General features: G+C 39.6%; 1 protein-coding gene across 2 annotated transcripts in view; it reads right to left on the reverse strand.

Annotated features, from left to right (window-relative positions):
- Positions 1 to 1,516: 1,516 nt before the first annotated feature.
- RBL15 (RHOMBOID-like protein 15) overlaps positions 1,517 to 19,668 on the reverse strand; it is a 60,843-nt gene continuing 42,691 nt past the window's right edge. The window contains exons 9-13 of one of the 2 annotated variants that reach the window (XM_088970937.1): positions 10,071 to 10,237; positions 2,509 to 2,539; positions 2,350 to 2,406; positions 1,929 to 2,003; positions 1,517 to 1,846 (exon numbers count right to left, since the gene is read on the reverse strand). In XM_088970937.1, coding sequence (XP_088827063.1) covers positions 1,841 to 1,846; positions 1,929 to 2,003; positions 2,350 to 2,406; positions 2,509 to 2,539; positions 10,071 to 10,237 — 336 coding nt within the window. In that variant the 3' untranslated portion in view covers positions 1,517 to 1,840. Of the gene's footprint in view, positions 1,847 to 1,916; positions 2,004 to 2,349; positions 2,407 to 2,508; positions 2,540 to 10,070; positions 10,238 to 19,668 lie in introns of those variants that run through there. The other variant, XM_088970936.1, reaches the window with a different exon arrangement.

The raw sequence follows: 19,668 nt of genomic DNA on the forward strand, positions 1-19,668 counted from the left end.
AGGGATTAATAACACCAAATTAAGTTTTAAAGTTTTAGATTACTATAAATAAGATATATAGACGTAAGAAGTCCATGTCTTGACAGCTTATGTCCATGTCCACTTAGGGAAATGATGGAAGTACTAAGGCTGTGTTTGGTTTGAAGGAAAAAGTAGGGAAAGGAAGGGAAATGTAGGGAAACCTTTACAAGCCTTGTATAGGTTTCTCTAAGGCTATGTTTGGTTTGTAAAGGTTTCCCTATCATTCCCTTTCCCTACATTTTCCTTCAAACCAAACAAAGCCCAAGTTGCCCTTCATTTTCCTACTTTTTCCTTCAAACAAAACATAGTCTAAAAGTACCCATTAATATGATCCACAACCAACTAGTGACCAAGGAATGCCGGGATGCCTTAATGGACCATGCAACAGAACTGAAGATAAAAATACCCCAGCATCTCAACAGTCATCCCAAACAACGGATTCAACTGGAACGCCAAAATCAGCAGCACCCCTTCATGCTTTAAAGCTTTAAATAGTCACAATACTCTAAAAAGGTAGCCATGCTTTAAAGCTCTTGATTTGAAGCATATTCTTATCTGTATCACTTTAGATGTATGTTAAGAGCATCCTCTTGCAGAGAAGGAGAAGCAGAAAAGAAGTTTCTTCCCATTGCAGACATTGAAGCGAAGTCGTCAAAGGATACCGTCATTTTATCCTGAATTTTTTTATTAACTATTTGTTGTAGTTAATTCTGGTTCTGGGAACAATTATATGTCACAACCAGCTTACTGGTTCATCGAGAGTCCGAAAGAGTATGAGCAGGAATGGGGAGAAATTTTTGTTTTGGATTAAATTTGGAGATAACGGCTGTCCTGTTAGTTTCACACACGCTGAGGGGGAATTCGTGCAGGACAGGTGGCAGGCTTCCACTGTGTGGGGTGCCCATTCGTGGGCACCCGTGAATTTGCAATCTTTTGAGCTCTCATTTTTTTCTATAACCCATTAATTTGGGTGAGTGGATCAGTATGGGTGGAGTCATGAGAAGATCGGTGGCAGGTGGAGAGTTTGAAAACTTCAAACCGAGTGATGTTAGAGGAAGTGGCACCTTAGGAAGACTGAAGCTTCAATCTGCTGATTCTTCTCTGCAAACTTTGACCCAACCAAGGTTCTAAATATCAATACAGGCCAATATGCCGGTAAAGAAACTGTAGATGATCATGCACAATGTCCATTCTTAGCTTGAAAGGAGCATTAAAATTATGTAGAAGGGCATCTAACGTTTTCTCACTAATGGAGGGGATTTTTGTCTTGTATCCTTACTAATAAATACTAATAAGAAGGGCTTCTTGGCTCTGTTCTTTTTCTCCCTTTTTCTTCTTTCTTGCTTTCCTCTCTTCTTCTTCCTCTTCTATTCACCATTTCTCTTGCTGTTAATCTTCTACTGCAACCAGCATACACTTCAATGGCAGGCACGCAAATAACACCCCTAAAATTTAGAAATACTACAGATTTCACATCACAAACATTGAGAAAATATTTGGTACATGATCACCAGAATAAGTGTAATTTGTATTCAAGAGGCAAAGCATTTTTGCATGTTCAGTTGGCAATTCCACAACACTGAAAAAGCCAAGTGATGGTATGTAACATATAGATGGACTTCTGGAATTCGTGACCTTTTCTTCTTACTTCAATGCTTTCCAACTAATTTTGTTAGCTCATGATCAAACATATACAGTTCCCATCAATAAAGGATAGATCACATCACCCAAATAGGCATTACACAGGCAGACAAACCTGAAAAGAACTGCAACCTTGCCTGCCAGTCTGTCTTTAAAATCTCCAAGATTGAGTTGCAATTTAGCCCTGCTAATAATGAGCAAACCATATTATACTAATTAGAAAAAGCAAGATAACAAGTGAAGCAATAAAAGAACTAAATACATGCCTGTTGGCTCATGAGAATCTCCACAGCAACATTTGAATCTCCATCAGCAGCTGCAAGGGCAACTTCTGCCTGTGTCTGCACAGAATCAATATCTTAGTCACATACTCATGTGCAAAAAAGGCAAGATGCTATATTTGGAAAGAATTGTAAGGAAAGCATTCAAAATCGGCTCCTGAATGTACAAAAAGTTCTACCTCTGCTCTCCTTAGATCCATTCATTTTAACCAAGGGGATTTAAAATGAGATTAATCATTACAAAATAATGAAGCATATTTTCTATCTAGAATATATTGCATTGAATGTGGAATAATGTTAATCTCTTCATTCTGAAATTAATAAACAATCAAAATAGGATGAACTGAAAATTTCCTTCTGCAACCATGCCAGAGAAAAGCTAAACAAGCTGTAAGCTGTAACATACCCTATCAAAACCCATTGCAACAAGTTTTTGGATCTGTTCATCAGATGCATCCAAACCCTGCATTCAACGAACACATAAACCAAATAAATTTTAACAGAAACCAAGTGGAATATGTTTAATACTAAATGAAGAAACCTGCTGGTGCATGTGGCCACTTACAATTGTTGCAGAACCATCTACAGTTGAACGCCTGAAAACACTCAAACACCAAAACAACTGATGAATAGAAGACCATATAATCAACTGGAAATATACAAGCTAATTAAAAAATATGTATGTTTGTATCTCATTAAACTGTTTTTATCAATAACAGAATTTCGTTAGAAATATTAAGAACTACAAGATAGGGAGAGGCAGCTTTGCTAGTCAGCTTGTTCACTGAAACAGTTCGGACAACCCAGGAATCTTCCAGGTGTAATATGTTTTTTTTTCTTGTTCTTTTTTCATGGATAATCAGTCATCCTAGAGATTGAGATGACCAATACCCAAAATGAACAACAATAGAAGTACCACCCCTACCCAAAATTACAATACAACAAACAATCGTCCCGTCTCCCAAAACATATTTTCTCTTACAATCCCTTGTTTTTCTAACCCATCTGCCAATCAATTTGCAGATCCTTACACCCAGTGGACAGCTGCTACTGTCTCTTTTGAGATCATTAGTTTCTCTTAAGATGCGTCTAAACTGCCAAGGACACTTCATTTCTAATCCAATCCCAAACTACTTTTGAGTCTCCTTCAACAATGATATTAGTATGGTTATTTATCTTTGCCAGCTTTAGTCCTTGTAGAACTGCTAGAAGCTCCGCTCCAATTGCATATCCGTGGCCTGCAGGACCTGAGTATTGGGCAATATTGCCATCTAACAATTCCAAGAGGTAAATGTTAGAGCTGCAATAATACACCAGTACACCCCTATCAACAAGGATTGGACAGCACAAGAATCTTCCAACCACAAACTTACTGGTTCAAAGAGAAGATGTATAAACTTTGGTGGTAGAATACTAGAACTACCCTTATTAAAAGTGCACCATATCTGGGTGTATTAACCTCCTTTGCTCAAGATGTAATGGTGAATAGCAGTGGAACTTCCAGGGTGGTGTCAAGGGAACAAGAAGTGTTTTAGAAGCACAAGGTGCAAGAGTCCTTTTGCACCAAAGGTGCAAGGTGCAAGGTGAGGCGAGTGCCATTTTGAAGCAAGGCATAAAATATTTTAAATATTCAAAAAAAATGCATACTTAGAATTTTTAAAGAAATTAAGTGTTTTAAAAAGCCTATTGGCTCAAATATGCATGCCAAGGCTTCAGATATTTGAAAGGTCTTTGCTTTTTTAGTTAAAAGATAATAAACCATTAACAATTAGCAAGTTTCGAAGAACAAGCCCATCAATTGGTATCAGAGCTTAGCTTCGATGCCGACCACCAGATCTACAGTGGCAGAAGAAAAGATTGATCGGATTGAAGGGGAGGTGCGACAGACCACCAATGAGTTGAAGGACATCAAGGAGACACTCTTAGCATTGGTCGGGCAGTTCGAACGATTGTCGGCGGCACCTAGAGCTTCAAAGGCCGAAGCATCCAACAGCAGCAGCAGGAGCAAGCGAGGAGTTTTCCCCGTCAAGGCCGCCAAGATAGATTTTCCACTCTACTCAGGTGATGACCTTGTTCCTTGGATATACCAGGCCGAACATTACTTTGAATTTCATGAGACCCTAGCAGACCAGAGAGTTCCCATTGCTGCCATTCACATGGACAGTGAAGCCATCATGTGGTATCAATGGTATCGTAAGGCCCACCCATAGACCACCTGGTTAGATCTAACCGAGGCTCTACGCGTGAGGTTCGGCCCCTCTAGTTTCAAGAACTTCAATGAGTCTCTCTCTCAAGAGTGAGACAGACCGGACAAAATGGGGATGTCGTCAGTAGCTGAAGTTGAAGCCCAACTAACGACAAGAGGTAGCATACTCAAGACCCTCAAGTTCCATCTACAACAGGCCCAACAACGTATGAAGATAGCTTATGATCAGAAGCGCTGGGAGTTGGAATTCTCAGTAGGAAATTAGGTTTATTTGAAACTCCAACCATATAGACAGACGTCTCTGGCCCGAAGAACATCCCAAAAATCATATCCCTGTTACTTCAACCCATTTCAAGTGGTTGAACAAATTGGGGTTGTCACCTACTGTCTCAACCTTCCTATAGAGTGCCAGTTGCATCCCATCTTCCATGTTAGCCTTCTGAAGCCTTGTCTATCTTCCTCCGATGTCACCAGCCCCACCCTTCCTCCGTTCACAAAAGCAGGAGAAGTGGTGTTTGAACCACATTTGATTAAGGATGTCTGTTGGGTGAAAAGTGGTGGCAAAGTCAATAAATAGGTCCTAGTTGTATGGTATGGGCTGTTGTAGAAGGATGCCACTTGGGAAGATTACAACCAACTCCAAAAGCAATTTCCCACCATCAACCTTGAGGACAACGTCATTCTTGATGGGGAAGGGAATGTTAAGACGGGCGCAGAAGCAAGCCTAGACAATGAGACCTAGGCCCAGTTCGCTCAAGGCCCAACTCAGAGCACTCCATGAATCATGTGCGCAACACCACCTCCGAGATTCGCTTACAGGCACCGTCCACGTTAGGAGGAGTGAACAGAGTTTGTTAGTTTGTTAGAGGTCATTGTTTCTCTAATATAAATATATGTAATAAGCATTCATAAGGGATATGAAGAAAAACCTATTAGCATCTTCTTATCTCTCTTCTTCCTCTCTACTTCTCTTCCTTTTTCTCTTGTCCATTTTAGGAGGGTGAACTCCCTCGAACCAACTCCATCAATAGCAAGTTTCGAAGAACAAGCCCATCAAAGTATTAAAGGTAATTTAAAAGTTGATAAACCATTACAAAAACATAAATCCACAAAAAAAAAACACGTTTAGAAAAGGTGCATGCCTTCAGTGAGAAACAAGGCAAACCAGAGGCATGCCTTTCCAAGGGGTTGCTTGTAGGGCTGTTCATAAGAATGCCCAACCCGACCAAACCGACCAACCCAGACCGACTCAACCCGAGTCGACCGGGTTTTCATCAGTAACGGTCGGTTTCGGATTGGGAAAATATATAAACCGACGATACATCGGGTCGGTTTCGATTTTCTTGTGTGAAAATCGAAACCAACCCGACCCGAACCGAACTAGTCTTCTATTAGTTTGGTAGTTCCTAGTTTGAGTAGCTTCCTACTTAACTATAACTAGTCTTCTACTAGAACTAGAAGGCCCATTAGGCAATTACAATTAGAATAGACAATCTATCCTAGTTTCTAACTTTCTATAATCTTTTACACCAAATAGGCAACCCATTAGGCAATTACAATTAGAATTCAATTAGGTGTCCTTTTGTACAGGAGCAAAACCGAAACCGACCCAACCCGACTCGAACCGACTAGGTCGGTTTGGCCTATCAGTGGGTCGGTTTCGGTTTCCACCTCAGGTAACCCGACCAGGTCGGGTCGGTTGGGAAAACCCCAATAAACCGACCCAACCCGACCCGTGAACACCCCTAGTTGCTTGGGCTTAGGTGAGGCACATACTTTGAAATGCCACTCTGCCTGTGCGCTTAGACATGCCTATTAAATCACTGGGAACAAGCAGATACCTCCAACGAAATGGAAATAGGTTCATTGTCTTGGAACTTCTAGTGGATGGTTTTGGAAAAATGGGTATCACAAATAAATCTCTTATTGGAGGAGGGAAATTGCAACTAAATATGGGATATCCAATCGCGGTTGGCATTGAAACTAGTTATTTCCATATGATGGGATTAAATTCTGGATTAAGGGTCTTGTTAATTGTAGTGGATTTTATAGGGGATTCTCCCAGGTGAAATGTGTTATCAGTAAGAGCCATCAAAGAGGGATAGGGTCAATTGGAACCCAACTTTAGGCAATCCCTTTTGATTAGAGAGATTGATGAATGCTACAATTTCAATTTACATTGCATCAGGTGGGCCTATTAACAAATGCTTAAAATGAGCATTCTCAAGCTGAAACCCTAGTTTTATGTATTTTGGTTAGAGTGTCTTTGGAGGTGGTTGAGGTTGGATGCATTTTGTGAAGGGATGGGAGATCCATCATATGGAGGGTCGAACCCTGCAGGAAGGTTGAAGAAATTTCAAAAATTTCTTTACTCCCATCTGGGAATCACATTCCCAATTTAAAAAACTCCATTTTCAAGGTTCGTTCTTATAACCAAACTGGACCAAATCTGAAACCAAGATTAGGAAGAGTTATACCTGATACGGAATCCACGCAAAATTGCTCCTCCCAACCAAGTGTTCACGCCCAAAGAGTGTACCAAATCCTCCTTCCACTGCAGATGACACAATTTAGGATGAGGCAGGATCAGCAGGTAGTTTTTCACCAAGAACCTTTGATTCTTCAGCAAGAATCAAATGGGGTAGTGAGCACAGCTTTAGAATTGTTTCTTCTAACAAGAAACAATATCAAAATCTAATCTTGATCAGTTCCAAGAAAATGGAGATCGAACAAGGTAGGGCGGCAAGAGCAAGGAGAAAAAGAACCGAAGGCAGAAACAATCAAACTAAATTGTCTTCTGTGTTGTGTATGTGTGTTTTTTTTCAGATCCACCTTGCTCTCTATTTATAGCCTTAAAGAGATTATCTCCTAATCTGATTAAGAGTCTCTTGATCCAAATCTTTATTTGGATCTGAACTCTTTAAGTGATAGGGATAATCCCTTATCTTATCTGCAATTCAAGATCAGCTTTTCCTATTCAAATTAGGAGTTCCCTTATTCAAATCTCTATTTGGATCTAGACTCTTCAAGTGGATAAGAGTTATCCTCTTATCCTTATCTGCTGATCCATACCCAAATTCGCCCCTATTTAACTAATCCAATTAACCTAGTTCAAAATGGGCTTTAGGCCCATTAAGCTTTCATGTTCACTTCCTTTTAATGCTAGCTAGCTTGGCTCTCTTTGTATGGTGTGGGACCCTATCATTGATCTACACATCAGCCACATGGGTTCAGCCTAGCCCCTGTTACAAGGCATGGCCAAATTCACTGTTGAATATAGTGAACCCCTGAGTCCATCACCATGGGTTCTCAATGGGCACAGCATTTACAATAAATGGTCCTTGAGTCCAACCATCTTATGAAGGCCCAAAGACTGTGGGTAGATGCAAGATTAGCCCATTAGGTATATCTCCCAATGGTCTTACACTTAACATCTCATCCCTTAATGATCATACACTGCCTGACAAGAGAGGATCTCTCCCCGGCTGTAAGGTACAATGTTGCACTCTCTACTCACATGCATCTCGGGAATTAAAACCTTTTGCAAACGATTTGTGAAAACATAATATATAAGTATATCTCTATATAAATATATTTTGCAAAACCAAATTTCAAACACATTTGAAATCCACTGCCGACAGTTTAGGTTTCTATCAGAGAGAGTGCATTTCCCCGATCATTCACTTTGTCCGACAAAGGGGTTGATCATGTCACTATGATCACCTACTCAGATGAATTCTCGGGCTATCCCAACATATCCAGGTTTTGACCCCCTCTAAGGATCTCACTGATTGGCACATTCCAACACCTAATTCAGTATCATAATCGAGTCTAGGGGTCAAGTGTAACATTCCAGTTTTGCCCATCTGTCTACAAGGTCCAGGGCAATACTGGAATTTGGTCCGGTTCAAGGTTTCAAGAAAACCCACACTGCATGTACCTCAGGTCTCACCCTAACAGCTGAGACAAGCCACCCCAACCAACTTGTCAGCACATCAGTGTCAGCCTTGGCAGGATAAATCTCCCCAGATCTACCCAACGGCTATGAAGATTCTAAACTAACGCGAGTCTCATATGTGTCCAATTTAAGGGTATTACACAGAAACACCACAATAACATGAATCAAATATGTACTTAATTCATTTACAATAAATGTCATAATGTACATCATGTTGATTGGAGCTAAGGGCATACACTATCTAACATTTGGGTCATTATTGCCTCCACCCCCAGAGTCAAGGCTTTCATGTGGCTTGGTTTTATTATAAAGTTCTTACTACTGATCATCTCAATAAGGTGAATGCTGATGTGATGGGCTTTGCTGTCACATGTTTATGCTTTACCCTCATTGCACTCGAAAAAATAGAGGCCTCACAGCTCCTTATAGATATGTTCACCATGCAAAGAGATGGAGAGTCAATCAATCAATTTTCATTGTGTGCCCAATCTCTTCAGCCTTATGGAATTTTTCTTTCACTTTTCATGGTGATTGGATTTCCCAGACTAGTCATTCCATGCTCTGATGGACTGACTACCTCTTAGAGAGCAAGGGGTCAATCCTGTCAAATATGGTCCTATTTATAACACATTGGCCTGGTTGGAAAAAGAGGAAGTGGAGGATCATTGGATTGGAAAGGCCTTTTGCCCGTAATTATGTGGGATGGTTGTATGCCAGAAAGGTATAATACTAGAAGAATTTTGACCAATAAACTCCCCCACTCATGAGTTTTGATGAATACCAGCTGCTTGGTTACCACTTTTATGATATTGGTTGATTGGTTACAAGCTTTTCTAGTATCGTACCTTTCTACCTGTTCAGTGCCATATTCAATATTAAAGTACTAGCACTTTCTTACTATCTTCAAACAATGTCCTTATCAACTGCCCTAGCTCTTTTAGCCCCCTCAACCTGTAACAGATCGCTTCTTACAGATGTTGTAGACAGTCTTCCCTGCATGTTACCAGACCATCTTAATCTATTTTCTGTCATTATCACCAATTGGAGCTACCCCTACTTTCTCTCATTTTATTTCTCTTCTCTCTATCCTCCCTCTAATTCTGCAAGTAGTCATTACAACTATCAACAGCTCACTTTCTTTGTAAAAAGAGTTCATTCTTTTTCTATTTTTATATTTTGATTTTCCGGTTCATGGTTCATGTGGAATTAGTTCTTTTTTTGTGTGTGTGAAAAGATGCGGAATTAATATCAGTCCATATCCACCTATACTCATCAATGTTCATCAATACTATCAACTTACAAGAACAGTTACAAGTGGAATTGCACAAATACTCCAATATTCCACCAGTGCCACATGACCCCCTTGAAAATCTGATAAAATGTGCCATGCATCTTCCATATCATATTGAGATTTTGAACCTTGATTATATCTATGATTTTACTATATAAAGCAATTTTCATTATTATTAAGCATTTAGATACTTTATGTTCATTCTATCATTCATTTATAGGATTTCCCTACACAAAAACATGCATGTATAATGCATTTCTTATCCTAATTATTTTAGTTTCATGTTTTTTCCTAAATATTGATAACCCATGATGTTGCTCAACAAGTCATAAGCTTCAAATTTGAGGTTTATGCATCTAAAGGTCCTAGCACCCCATATCATGCCTCTACATCTTCAATCATTGTCAGTAATATTAAGAACATTCATATATCTTTTTGGTGCTAGACATACCATTTCTGCTAAGGATAGCTAATAGTTTTCCCAGTTCCAAGTAAGACAGGATTACGTCAAATCAACTACGTCAACTTCCTCCAGATCAGTCATTGACTCAGCTAGGCTTGAATAGAGCAGCTTGAACCAGTGGGATGCTTCCCAAATTTTATTATTGTCTAAGTGGGCATTAAGTCACCAAGCATGTCTAAAAGAACAACTAAAAGGAATTATTCAAGTACCTCCCATCCGACCTCTGTCCTATACCAGATTCTTCTCTTTCTGATGAATGATCTAAGGTGCTGTCATCTAAGAGCCTAGCTTGTAGGGTTGAAGCAGAATTTATGTCAGAGGCTGCTTGAATTCTACCAGAATCAAGTGTCCGTCCTCTTCCAGGAAACCTGTTATCCTGTTGCAAGTTTGCTACCATAAGTTAAAAGAAATGCTATTCAAACAAAAACATATTTTAAAAACTCAATCAAACACTAGAGGATAAAAGAATTCCCAAAAATATAAAAAAAAAAACAATAAAGAATAAATAGATGGGATTAGACAAAGTTGAATAAAAACACAGAGCCAAAAATATTTCCTTCCCCATCTATCTTCTTTCTGCTTTTATTGTATCCACATTAGACTACTGCCAAAAAATGCCAACTAAATTTTTCCTATTTCCACAATCACAAAAAAAGTACAGACCATCATTGCAACCAAAGATTCAGTACAGCAATGAGCTCAAAATGTATTTGTCATAAGTTCAGGCCATGGATTTCAATAACAGATTAAGTATTCCAGTTATTTCTACTGAGACCCTTCTGGAGCATCTTCTTTACTGTTATTATTAGTCTGGAGTAAGCCAGAACCCAATGATCTTCATTGTAAAGAGATTTCATTAATATCAAGATCAAGAATTACAATTAGGTGGGGTTTTTTCCACCTAAGAGGCAACTTTTTCGTTTATAATTTTTCCCAAAACATTTGGTGTGAGCTGTCCCTTGTTTACCCATTTAAAGACAACATTTTTTTTATATAATTGAAAAGAGATGATATATCAGAAATGTTACAAGCACCCCAAGGAGAGGCACGAGGTGCAACCTCCCGTGAGATTAAAGTGCAAAAGCTACAACAAAAACATTACAATGTTGCCCAGTACAGATGTTCCCTCAAACCCCTTGTTTAGCAAGATGATCAGCCAAAGCATTTGCTAATCTGCTCACCCAATGTGAGCTAACAGATATATTATTTGTTAACCAGCTTGCCTTTTTTAGGAAGTCCTAGTAGCACCAAATGACTTATCACGGCTCTGTTAGCCAGCTCACAACAATCTTAGAATCTCCTTCAATGAGAAGATGCTCAACTCCTAATTCATTTGCTATCTGAATCCCCTGTAAAGCCACCAATAATTCAGCCCTGACTGAGTCTCCTACTCCCGCTGGACCAGAGTATAACGCTAAGATGTTGCTGTCCTTATCTCTCAAGACTCATCCTATGCCTGAGGGACCAGGGTTTCCTTGACTGCTTCCATCAAAATTCAACTTTACCCAACCATCAGGTGGTGAGGTCCAAGAAACAATGACCTTTTCCTTCCTGGAGGAGCTCTTTGCCACTGCTAACCAGTTCCTTCAAAGGTCGTCAAAGGTGAACAATTGGAAAGAATCCAAAGTTTTCAGCCAGTGAATTGCCCTTGTTAAGATACACTCCTTGATGAATAAAAGACTTCGTTCCTTTTCGGGAAAATTCTTGCATTCCTTTCTTCCCAAATTATCACAGCTCTAATACATTTCCACATAATTCTTCCTCTATTGTTGGGCCACACAAAAGCTGATGGATCAAAGAGTTGGCTCATATCCGCAGGTTGGTTCCACCTACATCCAAACAAGGCAAAAATCCAAGCCCAAATAGCTGTAGCAAAGGTATAGGAAATTAGTAAATGGAAACAATCCTCAACATTTTCTTTACAAAGAAGACACCAAGAGGGGACAGGCACAAAAAAGGTTTTTTCTTCTACAACCAGTCCAAAGTATTAATCTTCCCAAGAAACACTTCCCAGCAGAAGAAAGTGATTTTAGGGGGAATAGGCCTAGTTCAAAACTCCTTAATTGGAAAAATAAGCTATGCAGCGGGAGCACAAAGGACCTTGAAGGAGGCACAAGTAAAGAGGCATTTAAAGACAACACTCAGCTCCCTTGTTATGCTTTGAATTTCCAAAAAAATATGTCTATAGATCCATGGGGTTTGGGAACTACATCTTGTCCATGAAATAACCTCCAAGTTATGGAATCCAAATTGCTTAGCAAATTAAAGGCTATGGAGTAGCCCACATAGTTCTGCTGTCAATGCACTACCATGTGTTAATGGTCCTGAAAACAATGCCATCACCTTTTCTTCTATGTCTCAGAAAATCCATCCCTTTCTTGCCACAACCTGATTTCCAATAAAACTCCCATCAAAGTTGAGTTAAACAAAGTTGGTTGTTGGGAGTCTCCATTCCATGTTTACTCTTTCCCTGATTTGAGCCGTTGGAAAACCTCCATATTCTTCACCCACTGTGCCACTTTCATTTTCATCATATCAAAGATATCCATCTCTGTTCTATTGTTTTCACTGAAGATCCTCCCATTCCTTTCTCCCCACACAGTCCATACCATGGCAGCTTTCACTGCTTTCCACATAATTCTTCCCCTTTTCTTCGGCTGTCTCAAGAAGTTTGGATCAAGGAGACCCATCACATCCTGAGGAGGAGTCCAACTGCACCCAAAGAGAGAACAAAGACACTCCCAAATACAAAATACAACAGGATAAAAAGATGTGGGAGATGGTTTCACCACTGTTTTTGCACAGAAAGCACATCTGACGAGAAAGGCACTTATTTGGCCTTCTTTTCTACAGGTAGATGTTCACCTTTGCATTATTATTTTGCAACTCTGATGAGAAAAAGAACACTGACCTAAAGGAATAGAATAAGGAAGACAAACGGGAGGCTTTTCTTCACTAGAATTCTCCTCTTGAAGAGAGGCACAAGTGGGAAAAAGGTATGTCTTCAATAAAAGCCACATCTATAGATACAACATCTTCCAGAACAAGGATCAAAACACTGATATCCTTTTTGAGTAGTAAAGTAGCTAGGAGAACACAATGAATAGACTTGGGATCAAATTTACCGTGACGAGAACTGAAAACATGAACAACCAAAGACCTTCAAAAGAAGGTGGAAAGAAGGATCATCAAGAAAAAGTACCTAGTGTGGAGACTGGAGATGCAAGAACTTAGATGGTAACCAATTTATGAGATACACCACAGCATCAACAGACTTGAAAAAAAAAGTAAGAAAAATTAACCACAACGATCATAAAGAAACATGGCCTGTGCAATAATGGCACAGTCTTCTTTAATTCAAAGGCATATCAAGACTATCTTCACGAGACACGGGACATACACCACAGCTTAACATGATGGCAAATCTAGAAGGTATACCCCCATTAACTTCACAACCACTTCTAATCATCTTCCTCATCTTCAAGTCCTGAAAAATACAACAACGTGGGCAGAAAGTCACACAACTATTCAGGCTTTTTGGCAAGAGAACTAACTGATAACAAATTTGTGTGACCACCACCTCTTTCCTACCTACCCTCAAACCTTTCAGCAATCCCCAATCATCAGCTCTAGTGATTATCCAACTCCAAAAATCACCTAAGAGAGTAAAAAGGACCCCCCTGCCTTAGACCTCTCTTCTCTGGGATAGAATCCTCCATATTGCTCCAAACCCCGTCTTTTCTAACAGAACATCCAAAAAGACCAATCTACCATGCCATATTCTTTTTCTCAATCCAATCTGCAAAGCCATCATTTCTTCCCTCCACCCCAGCCTCTTGCATACAGTCAGTAGCAATTAGGATTTGTTCAGTAATCTGTTTATCCTACATAAACACTCCCTAAAATTGGGACACAAGAAAATATAGCACTACCATAAGCATAAGGGAGAGAACCTGGCAATGATCCTGTACATTCCACCTACTAGAATGGGCCTGAAATCTCTAAGAAGGGAATCATCTGAGTTCAAGGGATTAATGCTAAAAAAGTTGCATTTGCACCAGGATTAATGATACTCCTGGAAATGGAATTCCGTCAAAGCCTCCATTAAACCAAACTTTATAATATCCCAGAACTCATGAAAGGAACCCCTAGAAAAACTATTGGATCCCAATGCCTTATCCATTCCAAAGGCAACACTTTTTACTTCCATCTTCCTCAAAAGGTCTCTCCAAAGAAAGGGACAGCTCAAGTAAGGAATGGCTAGTCTAGGCCAGAAACAAAAGCTATGATTGGAAGGGGAGAGCTATAAATTTCTTTAGAACAATCTACTATTACCTACTCTATCTCTCTTGCCTGGTTATCTCCAATCCATTGATCACAGGATCCTCGTTAAGGACATAAAGGGTAGAAAGGAATTAACTACCTATGAAAAGAGGGTTCATAAAATTGAACTTTGATGGACACAACTGTGGTAACCCGAGACCATCAAAAATAGGGAGGTGTTATAAGCATGGTTTAAAGTATCAATACACCTGATACGCACGAACAAGCGTATCAGGTGTTCCACTACTTGATAAATTTGCTTTTTTAGTTTTTTTTGTCAAAATTGCATCAGGGGGTCGGTTTTAAGCATCCCTTGAAAATGGTCAAAGTCCGAAACACCCAATACGGGGTGTATTATCAAAATTTTAAACAATTGAACCTTGGCCATAAGGAATGAAAAAGAAGAGATTTGTCCCATGTTCTCAAGACCACTAAGGGAAGGAGACTCGACAAGGGCAAAACTAATTATTGTAGTTTGTGGGGTACAGAAGACTATGGAACTAAGGGCAGAGAAACTTGTAATTGAAGGGGATTCAAAATTTTTCATAAGTTAGCTGCTGAAGATGGAAAATGTCTTATGAATATATAGAAATGAGATTAAAAAGTTCAAGCAGTTCACAGAGGATATGCAGTTGATAATTTGATGGGTTCAAAGATTGGTAAATAGTTTGGCTGACCACCTTGCAAAGCAAGGAACAAATAGAGTGTATCTTTTCTGGACCTTCTTGTAAATATTGGATGTGGGGAAGATATTAGGAAATCGCAATGGGGTTTTGTAATGAGCTGTATAGAGTATTCCCCTGTTGTACTTTAATCTTCTTTCTTTTTGTTTTTTTTTTTTTTATCAGCAAAAGGTTTTCATTAATAAATAAAGAAACTTAGTACAATTGTTGGAATACTCCAACCAACCCAAGTAACATCAAATTACAGTTTTGCCCAAATAAAAGAGGTCTGTCAACTAATACATCTGCCAACCTATTTGCAGTTTTTCTGACCCAGCTGAACTTGGGATTAATTTTCTTTGATAGGAGATCAATTTCCCTAAAAGCATGTATAGTTCCAAGGTGCTGAATTGAAGTTGTGAATCTCCTTCAACTTCCAAGTCCCTAACAAGAAGTTGTAGTGCTAGTCTCATTCCTTGTAATAGAGCTATTATTTCAGCCATAACCAAGTCTCCATAGCCAAATGGTCCTGAATACAAAGCCACCACCACAACTTGGTGGTTTCTAAGTGTTGGAAAATGTGGGGTTATTGGTTCAGACCTGAAAATAGAATTGTATATATTCCAAGGATTGTGGAAGGATTGATTTAGAAAGTTTTTTTCTTTCTATTTCTTTCTTTCTATTTTTGTACTTTCTATTTTCTCTTCTTTCTATTTTTTCTTCTTTCTATTTTTTTCTTTCTTTCTATTTAGTACAGCAGCTTACTGTATAAATATGCCCATTGGCAATAGAATGAAACACATCAGTATTCTACAATTCCAAAACATGGTATCAAAGCTCTAGGTTTGTCAACCTTGAGATTTTTTCGGCCTTCATTGCCAGTGTTTTGTGTTTTTCTCTTCTGGCCTTCAGTGTTGATCTGTAACCAGAAGTGTTCCTTTATTCTCCTTTCCAACTAGCCATATTTTTCCTCCATTAAAAATGCCCAACATGACTGCAACAAGTGCTCCCGTCCAAACCAATGAAGGAGCAACAAATTCTCATCCTCACACTGGTGATTTGCAGAATATTCAGGCAACATATAGACTGAATGGCCAGAATTACTTGAAGTGGTCACAACTAGTGTGTACCTATTTGAAGGGAAAAGGAAAAATTAGTCACCTCCTTGGAACAGGACCAAGGTTGGGCGAGCCAAATTTTGATGCTTGGGACGAAGAGGACTCCATGATTATGTCATGGTTGTGGAGTTCAATGACACCCGAGATCAGTGATACTTGTATGTTTCTTCCCTCTGCAAAGGCTATTTGGGATGCTGTCCGACAAACCTATTCCAAAGCCCATGACGTTGCTCGTGTCTATGAGGTCAAAGTGAAGACTGTGGCGGCCAAACAAGGATGCAGGAGTGTTATAGAGTATGCAAATCTGTTGCAAAATTTATGGCATGAGCTTGATCATTATCGGGTTCTTGAGACAAAGTGTGCAGATGATGTTGTGATCTTGAAGAATTTTATTCAAAGAGATAGGGTGTATGATTTTTTGGTCAAACTGAATGCTGGATTTGATCAGGTCCGAATACAAATTCTTGGCAAAGAAGAAGTGCCTCCATTGAATGAAGTCATAGCCCTTGTCAGAGCTGAGGAAAGCCGACGTGGAATCATGCTTGAGCCTAAAGATCCCAAAGGCTCAGCCATTGTGGCAAGGGGAGGAAGTTACAGTGGTTCAAAGGGTGAGAACAATCACAACTTGGCTCGTGACACAACCACTCATGACTCTAACGATAACCTCTGGTGCACCTATTGCAAGAAGCCCAGACACACGAAAGATCGGTGTTGGAAACTTCATGGGAAACCTCCCACATCCAGCAAGGAATGGGGAAACCGAGGAGTTTCAAAAGGAGTTCAACAGGCCCATAATGTCTCCACAACCCCGCAGCAAGAACACTCAAGTCAGGGACCATTTAATGATGAAGAAATTGAAAGGCTAAGGTGCTTCCTGAAATCCTTGAAACCAGGAAGTGGTTCTACCTCTCTTGCTCTCTCAGGTGAGACTTTATCTCTAGGATTACATGCCTCGGCTAGTGTTTTTCCATGGATTCTAGATTCTAGAGCTACTGACCACATGACACCCTCTTCACTACATTTTCTCACCTATACACCCTGTCATAGTAATAGAAAAATTTTAGTTGTTGATGGTTCTTTCACCACAGTGGCAGGGATTGGGAATATTCAAATTACTCCATCCCAATTACTTAAAAGTGCTTCATGCTCCTAAGTTATCCACTAGCCTTATCTCTATACATAAACTCACCCAGGATGTGAACAACAATGTTGGGTTCTTCCCTTCTTACTATGTATTTCAGGACCAGGTTTCGGGGAAGAAGATTGGACTTGCTAAGGAAAGAAATGGACTCTACTACCTTGAAGCAACCAGCAAATCGTCTCACACTGTTATGCATGTCACACACGAATCATTCTTATCTACCTCCAATAAAGATTTAATTTGGAACTTGCTACGCACAAAAGGGTTTCTTTCCCAATCAGCAATAAAGGATCTTCAACTCCTTTTTATTTGATTCATTCGGATATATGGGGCCCTTCTCAATTTCCCAACATTACTGGTTCCAGATGGTTCGTCAACTTTATTGATGATTGCACTAGGGTCACATGGATTTTTCTTCTTAAGTCTAAATCTGATGTGGGTACGATTCTTCCCAACTTTCATAACATGGTCCAAACTCAGTTTGGTGTGAGAATTAAAAGGTTTCGATCTGATAATGCTACAGATTAATTTAATCAGAATTTGTCCCCATTTTTTCAGAAAGAAGGCATTGTGCATGAACCCTCCTATGTTAACACTCCCCAACAGAATAGGGTAGCTAAGAGAAAAAATGGCCATCTTTTGCAAACCACTCAAGCCTTTCTCTTTCAAAATCAGGTGCCAAAACAATATTGGGGGGAAGCTGTCCTTACTGCTGCCTACACCATAAATAGGCTACCATTTAAAGTTCTTGACAACTGAAGCCCAATACAAGTCCTTTCTCAATTTTACCTTGATATTCGAGCCTCAAATAATCTCACACCAAGAATTTTTTGCTGCACTGCCTTTGTTCATGTCCATAATAAGGGAAAATTAGACCCACGAGTAGTCAGGTGTGTCTTCTTGGGATACTCCCCAACTCAGAAAGGTTATAATGTTATCATCCAGCCACCAGAAATGTCTACACCTCCATCGATGTCACATTTGAGGAAGGAAAATCTTTTTTCACTCAACCTTATCTTCAAGGGCAGCCCTCATTAATGGAAGATAAGGCCTCGGATCTACTCTCCCTAGATGTATTACCCTCCTCACATCGTCAAGAATCACATCCCTTTAAGTCACATTCCTCTGAGCCCCACATTCCCGAGTCTCAACAAGAGTCAAACAACCCAACCATTGAACCAAATTCGGACACTGTTAACCCCACGAATGATGTGCATGATAATGTGAGATATATGCAGGTTTACTCTAGGAGGAAAAATCCAGATCCTCAATCCGTGCAAGTCCAAGATTCAACTCCTAATCCTAGAATTGAGAAATGCTTAGATCCTGAACCTACACCTTCACAGTCTGAGTATGAGTATGACCTACCTATTGCATTGAGAAAAGGAACTAGAGAATGTACTAAACGCCCATTGTACCCTTTAGCCAAATATGTATCATTCCAAAGATTCTCTAAATCCCATAAAAGTTTTCTAGCCAGCCTTAACACCATTCCAATTCCTAATACTCTAGCTGAGGCACTTTCTAATAAGGAGTGGAGAAAAGCCATGAGAGTGGAAATGGAGGCATTAGAAAAAACAACACATCGGAAGTTGTGAATCTACCAAGAAACAAGAAGACGGTAGGTTGCAAATGGGTGTTCACAATTACGTACAAATCTAATGGGTCATTAGAAAGGTACAAAGCACGCCTGGTAGCCAAGAGATATACACAGACTTATGGGGTAGATTATCAGGAGACTTTTTCCCCAGTAGCTAAAATGAATGCAGTAAGGGTGTTACTATCGTTGGCTGCTAACTATAATTGGGATTTGCAACAGTTTGATGTAAAAAATGTGTTTCTCCATGGTGATCTAGAAGAGGAGATATACATGGACATTCCACCGGGTTTTGGAGAAGGCATTAAAGGGAACAAAGTTTGTCGGTTGAAGAAAGCATTATACGGTCTCAAACAATCTCCGAGAGCATGGTTTGGAAGGTTTACGAAGGTAATGTTGAGTACAGGTTACAAGCAAAGTCAAGGTGACCACACATTGTTTATCAAACACACAACCTCAGGGGGAGTTACTGCACTATTAGTCTATGTGGATGATATAATCGTTACTAGGAATGATAAAAAGGAGAAGGAAGAATTGAAAAACTGCCTTGCCAGAGAATTTGAGATAAAAGACTTGAGAGACTAAAGTATTTCTCGGAATTGAAGTTGCACATTCTAAACAAGGCATCTTTATCTCTCAACAAAAGTATGTTGTTGATCTTTTGAAAGAAACATAAAATATGGCATGTAAACTAGCTTCCACGCCTATAGATCCCAATCATAAACTTGGAGAAGCCAACGAGAATGCAAGTGTAGACAAGGAGATGTTCCAACGACTAGTTGGAAAACTCATTTATCTTGCACATACACGACTGGATATTGCATATGCTGTAAGTATAATAAGTCAATTTATGCATAATCCTAAAGAAGTTCATCTGCAGGCTGCTCATCGAATTTTGCACTATTTGAAAGCCAATCCAGGAAAAGGAATTTTATTCAGAAGAAATGGAGGACCGACTCTTGAAGC

The sequence above is a fragment of the Nelumbo lutea genome, chromosome 2 (assembly GCF_056320005.1).
Source record: "Nelumbo lutea isolate HS-2025 chromosome 2, American lotus-T2T, whole genome shotgun sequence".
Taxonomy (NCBI): Eukaryota; Viridiplantae; Streptophyta; class Magnoliopsida; order Proteales; family Nelumbonaceae; genus Nelumbo; species Nelumbo lutea.